The sequence below is a fragment of the Cyprinodon tularosa genome, unplaced genomic scaffold, assembly GCF_016077235.1.
Source record: "Cyprinodon tularosa strain WSP-4 unplaced genomic scaffold, ASM1607723v1 ctg597, whole genome shotgun sequence".
In the NCBI taxonomy this organism is placed as follows: Eukaryota; Metazoa; Chordata; class Actinopteri; order Cyprinodontiformes; family Cyprinodontidae; genus Cyprinodon; species Cyprinodon tularosa.
The window spans coordinates 479,183-493,716 of NW_024039337.1; the positions used below are offsets into that span (position 1 = coordinate 479,183).

At 37.8% G+C, this 14,534-nt stretch overlaps 1 protein-coding gene across 4 annotated transcripts in view; it reads right to left on the bottom strand.

Annotated features, from left to right (window-relative positions):
- suco (SUN domain containing ossification factor) overlaps positions 1-13,361 on the bottom strand; it is a 64,661-nt gene extending 51,300 nt beyond the window's left edge. For all 4 annotated transcript variants that reach the window (XM_038306909.1, XM_038306908.1, XM_038306911.1 and 1 more), the window contains exon 1: positions 13,071-13,361. In XM_038306909.1, coding sequence (XP_038162837.1) covers positions 13,071-13,123 — 53 coding nt within the window. In that variant the 5' untranslated portion in view covers positions 13,124-13,361. The remainder of the gene's footprint in view (positions 1-13,070) is intronic.
- Positions 13,362-14,534: the final 1,173 nt, after the last annotated feature.

Below are 14,534 nucleotides of genomic sequence, written 5' to 3' on the forward strand. Positions count from 1 at the left end.
ACCGGCTGTTTCTCTGTAACTCCATTTTGACGCTTTGTGTTTCGTGCTTCGCATGTGCGACTCCACTGCCTTAATTCCCATCGTTCTGAGCTTGAATGACTTCTTGCACTAAATCCACTGAGCCTCATGTATGTTCCCTGGTTTTATCCATGGAGAAAACTCTTGGCTGGAGACAGTTTTGGTTACATTTACACTTGCTCAGATTTTCCAGACAAAAAGTTAATGGTGCATCTCCCAAATGTCCCGGCCGCAACGACGCTTTTATTGGTTCCGCTATCGGGACGGAACCAATGATGGCGAGCCGTTATTTTTTTTTTATATAAAAAAAAAAAAATTGTCAATTTTAACATTTTATTTAGATTACAAAAATAAATTGTAATAAAAAGAATCCTAATTATTATGTTTAAAAAATTAAGACCTACGAAAGACTGATTTAAGACATTTTAATACCAATTAAGGCCTTAGTTTTATTTTGAAGAATTCAATGCCTTTTAAGACTTTTTAAGGACCCGCGGGAACCCTGTACAGATGCTCCAAGTTCATAATAAATCTAACAGCAGTAAATCATTATCATCACCAGATATACAGCATGCAAAGTGTGCTTTCATTCCCTCGCAGGCAGGATGCTTTCCTGGTAAACACAAGGCTTCAAAGGCAGTGAGCATGACAACATGCAACCTGTTCCTGCTCTTCCTCACATTTATTTTTAAGCAGGCTGACACCCTAAGCTGACCTTGTAATTCTGCCTACTCATAGAAACAATGCATCAAACGCATTACAAGGCAACTCTCGCTGCTGGTAACCTAACCGGAGCAGATAAGCTGCTCTATTTAACTCGCCTGACGGGAACACCATGTTAGCTTTTTGCTCTTTGCAAACAAATAAAAACAAAATAAAGACATGCAAAATTTAACAGGTAAATCAACGCTATTACAACAAGGGCTGCTTCAAAAACACCAGATGCTCGAGTTAATTACCACTGACCATCCCGTCCAGAGGGAGGGGAAAGTCTTGTGACGTTTTTGACTGAAGCTCAGCATAATTTTTTACTACATTATGTAAAGTTGGGTTCTGTAGAGTGGAGAAACTCTGCATACTTCAGATCCTTTATGTTAGAAGAATAAATACGTGTGGGGTAGAAAGGGCAACAAAGAGGCCCAAAAAATCAAGCTCTTTTCAGCGAAAGGATTTAGTTTCCTTTAGATTAAGGAAAGCTTTTACTTCCTTACAGGCTGCAGCAGAGATAAATAAAAACAGCTCAGGAGAGAATCCAGGATCCATGTGGGGAAGACGAGGATTGAAGGGAGATGTGCCAGGCCGACTAGAAAAAGTAGGTCAATGCATCTGCCCAGCAGACAAAAACATGCCATCAATGTTTGGACAGGGAGGGGCAGGAGGAAGGGAGGGAGACCCTATAAAGCTCCATTTGGGACGGCTGGATAAATGTGAGTGCAAGTTAGGTCTACTTTTCTTCAAACTGAAGCATGAAACAATGTAGACCAGCAGTTTGCTGTAAATCCTGCTGATCCTCCATAATCCTCCCCCGCTTGTGTGTCGTCATAGCAGTCAGGAGACAGTGGCTGAAATGGCAAATAGTTCTGCTGTGTCCCACAGAGCCACAGCTTCCTGCAATCACCAACCTGCTGCAAGAGGAGAAGCCGGATCTCTGCCTCTTTTAGCCGGAGCACAGAACTGATCCCAAATCTGTGAACTATAAGCCAGCGGTTTACCACTTAATACGAACATTTTCTGTGGAATATTTTGATTACGTGCAAAATCACAACAACAAACAATCGATGAAAATTTTGCTTATATTTTTATATTCCAACAAGCAATTGCTTGACAATTACTGCTATTGATCTCCATATCTGATACAGATTTAACTGATTGGATGTTAAAGGTTAAAATAGCTTGGTTTTAGCGGTACTTCAGTGCATGAAGGGACTTCCTGTAATGGATGAATGAAGATGTAGCAGCAAACTGTTCCGGACTCCAAGACTTCAAAATTGAAAACTGTACAACACTACAGATGAGAAGGGAAATTTTTCCAGACAATAATATGCATGAATAGATCTTAGAGATCAGCAGAAAAAATAAAAATAAAAAATCCCTCATTAACTTGATATTTGAACATTACTCATTTAAAAAAAAAAAACCTAAGATTCCCCCGATTTGGTTCTTGTTAAGGATGAACACCAAAGAAAACAAACAACTTGTTTATTGGAGTTCATCCTGCATCGATGCTTAACTTATTGTCCTTAGTGCTTATTTTATTAAAGGCTTCTTAGTGAGTTCAACCAGTTACTCTCAGTACCAACTTTCAGTACAGGTGGACATGCAAAGTGACCTTATAATAGATTGTGCAAAGCAAGTTTCTCATTTAAAGTAACTGCTATTTTAAAAGCAGCTTCATTTGTTTAAAACGCAAATGAGCAAAAAAAAAAAGTTGTTGAATCTTTTCAAGTTCAGTGTTATATTGATGCAAATGAAAGTAAATTTGTACTTCTCAGAGACAAATATCTTTCACAAGTGGAGCTTATTCTAATTAGGGGTGTAAATCACATCCATCATGGCGATTCGATTCAGTATCGATTTCCTGACCCAACGATTCGATTATTTTCGATACTTAAGAATACACCACGATTCGATTCGATTAATCGGTTAATTTGTTTTTAATTATTATTATTTTTTTTTTTTTACACCTTACAGGCTAAACAAAGTTTCAAGTTTGAAATAAATCAATGAAAGCTGTAATATCATTATGCATTTTCTTTAGAAACAACAGCAAATAACAGAAGTAGAAAAGTTGCATCAAAAAATACTGCAAAAATACTGCACAATATCAGTGTAATGAGTTCAATGCAATACCTCAGCTCCAGAGAAACTGTCCAACATATTTTTTTTAGAATGTAATAAATATATTCAGGAAAGAGAGATGTTGTGTAGAGAGTTAGACAGGAATAAAAATAAACTAGATATAAGGGAATTGTTTCAAAGGTCATCTGGGGATGTAGTTTTTGGTAGTATTTTTAATTTTCTAAGAAGAACGTTTGTCTGGTCCATACTCCATTCTGGAAGGTGGCGGTAATGCACCTATAAGTTGTTTGCCAACCGCCATTAAAAAAAAGAAGAAGAAGAAGGCTCCAGAGTGTTGCGTCACCGCCCCCTTGAGAGACGCTCTGCTGCACCTCTCCCAGATTGTAGCTGACTGCAAACAGTGCATCAGACAGGAGGTCGGCTTGTTTTGTTTTTATGACCGAAATTGCGGAAAAAAACTCGTGAAGTTTGACCCGCTAGAAGAGCGAGGTGCGCGAGAACGCTGGGACGCTTTTTCCAGCTGAATCTCCGCTCTTTTTGCCCTCATGTCCCTTCGTCGTCGGACTAAACTCGCCCCCACTTCCTCATCGCCTCGGCCGTATCTAGACCCACAGCGTGTAGCCCAGACCACGCTTCAATACTGAGCATAATTTAAAAATGTCTGTGTGAAGCTTGCTGCAACAAACTGCTGTAAGAGTATAACCAGGAAGCGCGGTAGGAGGGCAAAATAGGTTTAGCGCCACCGCAGCACGGGAGGATTACGCCCAGGAGCAAATGGATAAAAATAGACCGGAGGGAGAAAAAAAAAAACATTAATCGATTATCTTGCGGACGTGTCGATGCATCGGATCGTCGGCTTTTGGATCGATGCATCGATATAAAAAAAGGTTTTTATTTTTACACCCCTAATTCTAATGTTACATCTGCAAAACATTGAGTGTTTTTTTAACTTCAATCGAACTAATCTTTTAAAGACTTCCATTCCTATCTTGCCGGCAGCCAGAAAACAAGCATCAACATGAACTCTGCTTTTCCAAATTAGATAAAATCACCATCTTGATTCTCATAAAAGAAAGATCAAAATTTGATTAAACACTACTAAATTCAAACATTGAAAGGTCACATACCAATGTAGTACACATTAGCTTAAGCCAATTGTAATACTTGTTTGGCTGATCTGTTGGAAGCCTTTCCTCACCAGAAATAAAAAAAAAAAAAGCACAGAAATCCTTCCAGTTTACACAGAAGCTTTTCTTTATGGAGGCTTAAGAGACACGCCTCTGTTTGGAAACCCTCCTGCAAACGTCAAGCAGGTAAAGTCACCAGGTGCCGAGGATCAGGACACTGGATCCTGTTAGGTTAACAAGACCGAAGCTGTGACGAAAAACCAGGCAGCAGAGACTGTAGAGGGCGGGAGACTGAACGTCATACTGATAAAGGCCGTTAATACAGACAATAGCTTTACCAGGTTAAAGCCCATTAAACAGCAGCAGCAAACAGTCTGATCAGATTCAACATGTTATTCAATAAAGGCAGCAAATAGAAAAAAAACAACTAAAATATGCAGCATTCCAACAGTATTCCTACTCCTCAAGCAATATCCTGCATTTTTCATCTTATCCACCATCTTAAAGGCATTTTATTGAGATTTCAAGCTGAATCTCTCAAGTAAAAGCAAAAAAGATTTGCCCATTTGTTTTAGCAAAACAGCCCAAACCCAGTCAAACTAGTTTAAACGCTCTGCCCCAGCCTCAACTGACTCTTACTTTGACTAGACCATTCTAACAAACACGTGTGCTTCGATTGTAGGGTTTGATCACACCAAGAGTCTCTTTTGGTCAAACCAAAATACTGTTTCTATTTTCATCCACTTCACTTTGAAATTATGATTTTTCCAATTTAATTATAAGTCCTGAACGAAGCCATGAATGCAGTGATTGATGCCCCCACTGGCAAGAGAATAGAAAAAATTAGGGACAAAACAATTAAACTGTTTAATTGGTTTTTCAAATAATGATCAACTAATATAGTAATCGATTGTTAACTGGAGTGTAGAGACTCAAAAACGGGCCTTTAGCTGACAGAGCAGAAATTATACCAACATTTTGCATTTCAGATAAAGACATACTTTGTTTTCTGTCAATATTCTCTATCCAGAACTCCTCAAGTGGAAAAGTTTTGGTTTCTCCTGGTTTAATTTAGTAAAAATTAAAAATTCTTTAAGGAACCTTTGGCTATCCTATTATTAATCAAAAATAATCAACAGACGAATCAATTTGCAAAATAACTGTTAGTTGCAGCCCTAGGGAAAATAAAGGAAGAAAAACTGAAAAGGAAGTCCTGAGTTCTGCATATTTTTGTATTTAAAAAAACAATTAATCTGTTTAATTGATTATTCAAATAATCATCAACTAATATAGTAATCGATTAATCGTTAACTGGAGCGTAGAGACACTAAAGCAAAACCAGTACAAGAGTCGAGAGCAGCTCATTCAATTCAGGTTTCAGGACAATAATTTCTAATTTAGGAACGGCATCAGAAGATGTTGTGTTTCAAGCCAATGGAAAAGATAATCGTTGAATTACGGTTCCTTAAAGGAATCATTAAAAACAGGAGCTAAAAGACACAAAAATTTACACGTCTTAATAAATAAGAAATTGAGGAAGAAAATAAAACATTTCTATCGCTCTCTAGCTTTATATCGCAGTAATAATCAGGTGTCTATACTTTACTGGAGTACGTTTATTTTTTTAAGACTATTTTCACTTCTACTACTTAATTTGTTTCCCATTGTCTCTTCTTTCTACTCCTAACATTTGAAAATGGTCCTCGTTAGTTTTGTTTCATTGAAGCTCATTTTCATTAAGTCCTGTTAGTATAAAAACAAAAAACAATTTACTTCATCCAGACAACTATGCAATGTTACCATTAGTTATAAAACTAAGAAAATTAAGCATAAGAAAGTTATAATCCAGAACTGTAGAAAATTTTTCTTTTTACAGGGGAGCGCAGTAACCAGAATAAGGGTTAAAGCTCCTGTCATTAACATTTGGCCTGCATTACTTCTACTTTTATACTTTAAGTAGTTTTAAAAATGGTAATTTTACACTTTTACTAGAGTAAAAAGCTAAAGTTGAACCTCTAACTTCTATAAAAGTGCTTTTAAACAGTAGGATTTATACCTCTACTTGAGTATTGAACATTAATAATTGTAACACCTCTGGAAACAATCATGAGAGAAGTCAAAGTAACTCTGAAGCTGTGATATGACGCCGTGTTCCCTTTTTGTGCCGAGGAGCCGGAGGACCAAAGAGCTATGCTAACAGTGACGCGCTAACGAGGATCCCAGCGGTTCCAGTCACACAGGGATCAAACAGGCCTGGGAACGTCAGGGCAGGACAATAGGAGGGAAGGACTCACTCATGTGGTATAATTCACTTTGAAAGCAGAAGCCACAGAGCTCGTCCAGGTCAGTTTGGGTGAGCGTCAGAACCAAAACACTGACGAGACAGTCGGCGTAAAATCAGACTCTGACTGCACCTCTTCTGTTCACATCTAGAATAAAGGAACCAGGATGTTGTGTAAACGGTGGAGACTGGAAATCTGCATCATTTTGGATCTGAACAAAACCTTCCATTCATGTTAATGTACTAAATATCAACAGCATATTTCAAAAGGTCTCTGAAGCAAAATGGCTGCAAATTTTGATGGTTAATGTTTTATGCAGGGTTACAGCTGAACATCCTGTTAGCACACAATGTTCCCCGAGTCATTCCGTTTGTCTGGGCCTCTTTCTACCAATTAGCTCTCAAACATTTACTAAAGAAAAGCTTCAGAGAGGTCTGACACAACAATGAATACAAAAACAGGGGTGTCCTGATACAACCTTTTCCTTTCCAATACGGTACTATGATATTAACCAATATTAGTATGAATAAAACCAGCATTTATTTTTTATTTCATACTATACAATGTTAGAAAAGGCTTGATTGAGTTATTCCAAAAAAAATAAAAAACAATCCACTGGACTTTGTGTCCAAGTTTGAAGAAGTTTCTCTTCCATCCAGGAAGTTTTTTTCTATTATAAATGTCAGAATTAGCGTTGAGGTCCAGGTTTTATACAGCAGCCCAACAAATCCTTGTTTTGGTTCAGAAAACATGCAAATTAAAATGGATGAACGGGTCCCCCCCCCCTTTGAAATGGGGGTTAATTGGCTTCTTTTGTTGGCCTGCAATGCCCCATACCCGTCTGTCTCTGAAAGGGGTTCGTTAAAGGGAATTGTTGGTCTGTCTGAATAGGCGAGGTCCTGTGTTCCCCTGTAAAAGGGTTGGGGCTGCAACGATAGTGGGAAGGAATAAAAATAATTGCTGCATTGATCAAGTAATGTTACTAAAAACAGGGAGCAAAAGTTTACAACAAAACTTTGAAAACAGCTGAACCATTTAAAATTAAACAATGATTTACAAAATCTTTTAGCAGATGCAGGGTTTTTCTTTTAGCATGAAAATTGGGGCGATATTTTATGCAGGACGATAAAATCAGAGTCGTTTGTGAGTTTTTTTTGGCTAACATCGGATTGATATCAGATCGGAAAATCCCTAAAGAAACAAAACTATTGGGAAAGAATCAGTTAACAAATTTAAAAGTAAAAGCAGCGGGAAAAAATGACGTGAACAAAAAAAATAAAAAAGGATGGAAGAGAAGGAGATAGAAACAGGAAATTTAAGAAGAAAAAAAGATTATCTGTTTCTGTGGAGGAAACAAAATCAGGTTATCTCAATGCAAATAAAGGAAGTCTGGCTGCATACAGATATTAGAAACCTTCTCTATGTTAAACATGTCATAAACAAGTGTGAGCTTAAATACCTCCATGTTTCTGCCCTCGATCCAAAGCTGGGCTTTCTGGTTCTCATACAGGCAAACACATGTATGATAACGTTAAAGTCCTTTGTCCCGATCCCCACCCTCAGAACATGATTCATCAGCGCAGCGAACAGAAGTATTTTCTTTCAAACCACCGACAGAGCCGCAGGCTACTAGCTTGAGCTCATATCAAAATGCAAGATCACCTCCTGCCAGAAAAATATCTGCTTCCTGAAAGGGAAAGGAAGCAGAATTGGATTCTCTTATTTAAAGGAGCCATGTTATGACATTTTTTAGAGTTATACGCCAGTAGTTACCCCCCCGGTTCCATACAAAGCTTTTCTGAAACATTAATCTGTCCGGCTGGTTATTAATGATGTTTTTTTGTGCTTTAAACTTTGTTTTTTGCTTATTTTGTTAGTAAATAAAGCTTTTGTGTAGAAATACGACAGCCTGACCAGAGGTACGATGCTTTTCATGGTCACAGGGCAAAGACAAGGCGGTAATGGGGTAGCTAGTTGGCACCGTAAAGTGAGGTGGTGAAAATAGTCCAAGGTCCAGCGTGGGTGGAAAAAAGAAAAATGGAGCAAAATTTACAGCTGTGACAGTTAAGAAATCCATAAGATTAACATACACTTCATTTAAAGGTTTTATCCTTTGAATTTAACCCAAATTTGGGTCCTCATGTTATGAAAAGGTAATAACTGCACCAACTGCACCAGCTGGCATTCTGATATATTTGTGGTACTACCAGCAGGTGGCGCACACGCAGGTCATCGTACATAGAGAAGCAATTCGATGTAGCCTCAAAAAAAACATTGTTGGATTATTTCTACATTATAATAATCCGCAAACAAGCGCACCGCAGCACAAACAGACCACCTTACATCATTTCTTTGAGTAAAACAAATTTAATTTAAGCAATATCAACTAATTATTATTAATCTACAAATATTTCTTTAAGTTTCTGAAACCTGTATTAAAAGTATTGAAAAAGTGAAATAATTGTCAAAACACTAGATATTTACACAACATTAAAGTTTAGTGGAAAAGACCAGATAATACAACAAGTTGGGGAACGCTGTTAAAGGTCAAGTTAGGAGGAACAGAAACACAAGTGGGATGAAAACAAACCTACAGCTGTCAGCCATTACATCTGAACCTTCTTCACAAAACTTTATAAAAAATACACATTTGCACGGTGTCAGTTGACCCTACACTACGCCCTACGCTTGCTAAGCTAGCTAGTTTATGGATAGAAGGACAAATATAACCAAGACATAATTTCTAACTAGAAAAGCCCTCAGAGAGCGCAGATCCTCACCAAACAGAAAATGTTGCCCCATAATGTGACTTATGCTACATTCAGACGGCAAGCAGCAGAAGAAGCTGGTTTCCATGCAAAGTCAATGGTTTATGCGCATCAAGGCGCAGCAAATGACGTTGTGGAAGAGGACGCCACGGCGGCAGAAGCTTGGTTTGGTGTGAAGGCTTCCAGCCGTACATGTTTGAGCCCTTGCCTCGCAACGCTGCCAGTTCTGTTAGCTCTACGCCTGCCGAAGACACAGACGTCCATCCCCGTGAACACTGGGACGCAACTCAATGGGAAAGGAAAGGATTCTGATTTCTGATTCCAACCGTTGCGTATATTAGCTGCGACATATGAATCAAGATGCTATGGCGAAAAAATTTGACAGATGAGCGTTGATATATGATTGGCCGAATTTCGGTGTTCAGGCTGACGTACAACTAACTGGCCTGTAGAAGGTAACGAAAAAAAACACGGATTTTAAGACAGGATTTTTTTTTTTATAGAAATTTTCTAACTTTTGGGACAAAATGGTCTGATAAAGAGTACATTTATATACATGTGTAAGCCAGAATGATTTGACATTTAAATATATCTTCCCTACGACTTTAAAAACTGTTCAGAACCTTTCAAGCATCTTGTACACAGACACACACTCTGAGCTGAGAAATGTTTTTTTTTTTCATTAGAAGCATTATTATGGCAAATAACAGGACTGAGACACTAAATTAAGCTCCAAATATGGTGTTGAACACAACTCTCAGAGCGACACCTACGTATTGCTTAAATATGTGTATCAAAATAAAAAAAGTTATAAAAATTACAAAGAAAAGTTACAAGTACTCATTCTTCATTTACTCTGTTTTAGCGCCAGTATGAAAAATTCGCTTTTCTGCTTGGGAAAATAAAAAAGCAAAAAACATAATCTATTGCATTTATGCTACAAAGCATGGCTGCTTATAGGAACCTGTTCTAGAAGGTTCTCCTCCTCATAGCTGAATTAAGAGCAAAAACAGGCTGAACAAGCAAAGCTTCACAGGCCTCTCCCACTGGATCAATGACCAAAGCACAAGAAAAAAACAGACCTGTATAACCTAATAAAAAAAATAAATATTTAAATGCATCCAAAATTCAGGCTTTTTAAAATCCTGATTTTCTCTACTCATTTGCTTTGGTATCGACAGTCTGCGGAGCACAGCTAACACTTTTAAACCAGGTAAATCGGCTGCTGAATTATCTTTTAAGCGCTAATCATGTTACATAATAATAACCTTCCAGTGACTGTGAATCTAATAAGCTTATAGAAACCTTTTATTTAAAACAGTATCCTGCCAATCCAGCACGGAAAAAAATTAAATCTGATTCTTTTTGTACTCTGAGGTAGTTTATAATATAATATTATCTTCCACAGAGGACAAATACAGTGATAACCTGCTATAAAACTTAATTCAGTAAAAAATAGCCTTTAAATGGAGAGAAATACATGAGTATGCAAGGAAAGCTGTTATTACTGGCCATTCACCTGCCTGGAAATCTGCACCTTGAATCATATGGGTTCAGAGGACAAACACACACAATCCCCAACAATGCTGATGTCAACAGCCTGAGATGGCATGCCGTGAAAGCAGGCAGATCTCTTTTGCTGACAACATGAGAGGAGGGGGAAGCATGACACTCACTGAAAGCTGTGGTGCAGCCTACAAAGCACAAAGGCTCACAAGAAACATAAAAATATCTGCATTAGCCCTGGCAGGTTGTAAGCAACACTGGGTTGATGCTGAGAGCCTGGCCAGAACAAACTTCCAAATATCCCTTTTAATACCGGCGTTTAAACAAGCAGCTGCTTTATGAACCTAAAAATCACCGCTTCCTTGGAAACCTTGGCGTCGCCGCCTGGCCTGCATTCCCTTTTTTTTTTTTTCATTCCTTCTGGGAATCTGTGAGAGCTGGAACCAGGGGAGGAGAAGCTAACAGCAGCATGTTAAAAAGGGGTTGCATTAATAATGATAGCTGAGCATTTCAGAGCACAGCCATCAGCTGGTCTTTCCGACACTCGGTATGCCACATCAAATCCATGTCACTGTTTTTCATTTATATAAACATTTTATCAGAGTATTTATCATCCTAAAAATTACTGAATTGGTTAAAAAGAAAACAAATGCAGGGGAGAAAATAAAAAGTAAAAAAACTAAAACTATTCATTACAGATTTTATTTGGTCTTACCAAACATCTGAGCTCAACGGACACAAACTCAATTCCTTTGAATTCAATTTTCAATCAAATTTATCAAATTAAAAAGAAAAACTGATTATAACAAAGTCTGCATCATTCTGTATGGCTGAGTATTGTATTTAAAGGAAGAGAAAGTAGCATGGGACAAACCCCTGCAGTGGTTTCAAGTTTATTCCCCCCTTTTATTTATAAAAAGTTAGGTTAAATTAAATTTCTATGATGTGCTTTTTTTTTTAAATATGGATAATTAAGACTTTACTATAAAAAAAATCAAATTATAACAAAATTTGGTTTCTCCTCACCAGCAAACACAGAACCAAATCTTCTTTCCTCTAAAAGACATTTATGCTGCCTTTGTTCTGCCCTTCACTGCGCTACAAAACATTTTATTTATTAATGATTGCATTAAAAAAGGAATCCCTGGCATGATCAATGAAACATGAGCCTGTAAGTCCTATTTCCACGGTATGGGGAAATGAGAAAACATGTCTTTTATTAGATTTTTCCAATACCTCAGGTATGAGGATGTGTTCCTTATGCCCAGTTTACAAAAACAAACTCCTTCTCCTGCAACTGAACACACAAAGCCCCTAGGAGGTTTTCTTTTTCGAAATTAAATTAACAGATGGAAAAAGATTTAAATAGACCGTGTTTATTTTCCTCTTGGTTATAAAACAACGCCTCAGTTCTATAAAGAAAAATACAGTGAGGGACTGAAGCAACAAAATGTCAGGAAGTGAAGAAAATCTGAAGTTCTGTTTGTTTGCAAGCTTCCATTGGCTGAACCTGAGTCAACAATCTGGATGAAGTTGGCACGATAGCTGGATTGTTAATCCAATTCTACACACATTGTTATCCGCTGCCTGCCTGCCTCTGAGATTACCGTAAGTAAACACATGGGTTGCAGCAAAAAACAAACTACAAATATTCACAGTAAATATAATTTAAAATGCACCACAAATTTCCTAGAAAATTCTGATTTCTATGATCAGTGGATGTTTCCATCGACTTCTAGCATAAAAAAAGATTTTCAAAATTTATCACAATTTATGACAGCCTATGTTCCAAACTGCTATCTTATTATAATAAAAAACTGTTTGCAGTGAGTTGATGTGTTTACATAACAAAATGTAAGATCTTCTTAGTTTAGATGGATTTTAATCCCTGATGACAGCGGTACTTGTTCAGCCACATCAAAGGAAGGGCCTAATCTAATCTCTTTCTGGATTATTGGAGCATATCTAACTAGAAACACGGTTTTGACTAAACCTGTTTATTTATTAACCAAACTAAAAGACAGTCCCTGCATTTATTCATAGCCATGGTCTTGCTAAGTATGCTTCACACTGTGATTTTGATGATTAGTTAGGAAAAAAATAGCTTTTCAAGATTTGTTTAGCTCCAAAAAACACAAGAAAAAAAAAAATGTCTGTATAGTTTCTGTTATATTGCATTAGTCGCTGCAGTCCAGCAGCTGGCTAACATATGCCAACACTGAGCAACTTAGATTTAGCTAGCTGAGCTGCTATCAACAGCTGGCCTCATCACTAACCCAACAAACACGCTTTAAAGGCGGCTAGCTGGATGATAAGCAAAGGAAAGTCAATCTTTTCTTCGGATTCACAGATATATTGAACCAAAAAAACAGCTAAACCAAGCAGATATTTGTTAGCTAATGTAGCAGGGGGGCAATCCGTCACACAAGAATAGCAAATACTGTCCAACAAAAGACAAGAAAGAGTCAAATATTTTGTTACAAAATGTAAAAAGTGGTGAAGTTATTTTTGAAGCACGTGAATGTCAGACATGTATGAAAGCGTGAATGGTGGCAGGAGGCCAGGCTTACCAGCACAGGAGAGCTACAATGAGGCACACCAACAAAACGCGCAGCCTCTTCATTATCTCCCAGCGGGGACCGACATCCTCGCTATTTGCTTTGCTTTGTCGCAGCTGGACAAGACACCGAAAACTAGCTGACTGTTAGCCGGGATTCTCCTTTCATTGGCAAACAGTCCTGTCACCTATTTCTAAAAGGCAAACCCACAGTTCACGGTGAGTATGATTCATTTCTCAGACAGTTCACCCTCCTAGTTTTCGGCTCCAACCGCCACTGCTAAAAGCGAGCTGCTGCACTCCGACTAATTCAACGCCTACTTTACAGTTGACCAATCACATCAGAGAGAGATGGGTTCGTCAGCCAATCATAGGAGACTTGGCATGTGCGTAATAAAAAAAAAAGTCCCGCCTCCAGACTTGAGGATGAGCTGGTGGCTGTGGAAGCGGACGCGTCACACTTTTTGATAAGCAGACTAGAGAGGCACGCCTTAAACTTATTGCACAATCAAACCAGTGTTCAGAAGAGATAGCTTGATTTAAAAATAGCTGTTTTTAGCATCCTGTTTCTAACCTGGTGATGTGGATGGCGTTGAACGCTTTGTTTTCCTCTCCAAATCACAGACATTTTGAAAAATGGTGTGATGAATTACATTGTAAAACAAAGCTCCCCTTCATTAAATGTAGAATAATTTCATTGTTTAGAATGCATTGTCACTCATAACCTTTCAGACCTTATTCTTGTTTGTGGCTAGATCATTTTGCTATGAATGTTAACAACAAAAAACATGTTTGTATCGTATGAAAGTATTGGATTTCTTATGTACCATTTTATGTGCACATCCGTTGCTCCTATTTAAACTGTTGCACTGTGGTTTATTTTTCTGTGTGAGATAACTATTAATGCCAGTTCTTAAATCTCTAGATAACTGATTGTATATTAAATATTTCTAATTACATCATATTGCGGTTCTGATTCCACCAACAGATATTCTTCTAAATTACCACAGATTGTGACCAACTCTAGGCAAATTGATTTGTTCAAATAGCCGCATTTATTATATACAGACAAATGGCTCTCAAAATAAAAAGTGGAATGACGTACTGTTTGAATTTGATTGCCGCTCACACTCAGTCTGGTTCTGCTGGAGGTTTCTTCCTGTTAAAAAGGAAGTTTTTCCTCTCACTGTCACTACAAGCATGTGAGGGGTTGCCTTCACGTCAATGAGTCAATGCAGTCAGCTGGTTTTTCTTAGATAGAAAACTTTGAATCAATCTGACTGGATGATCTGGTGAACTGGAAAGTGCCTTGAGATGACATGTGATGTGAATTACTGCTATAGAAATAAACTGAATAGAATTTTAACCTCAGCCATACCTTTTTAAAGGTATAATGGATGATCTCCGCAAATTTTTGAAAAGACCTCTCCACTTAAAAAAAATGCACATGCACAACACTGTACTTGCTTCAGAGAGG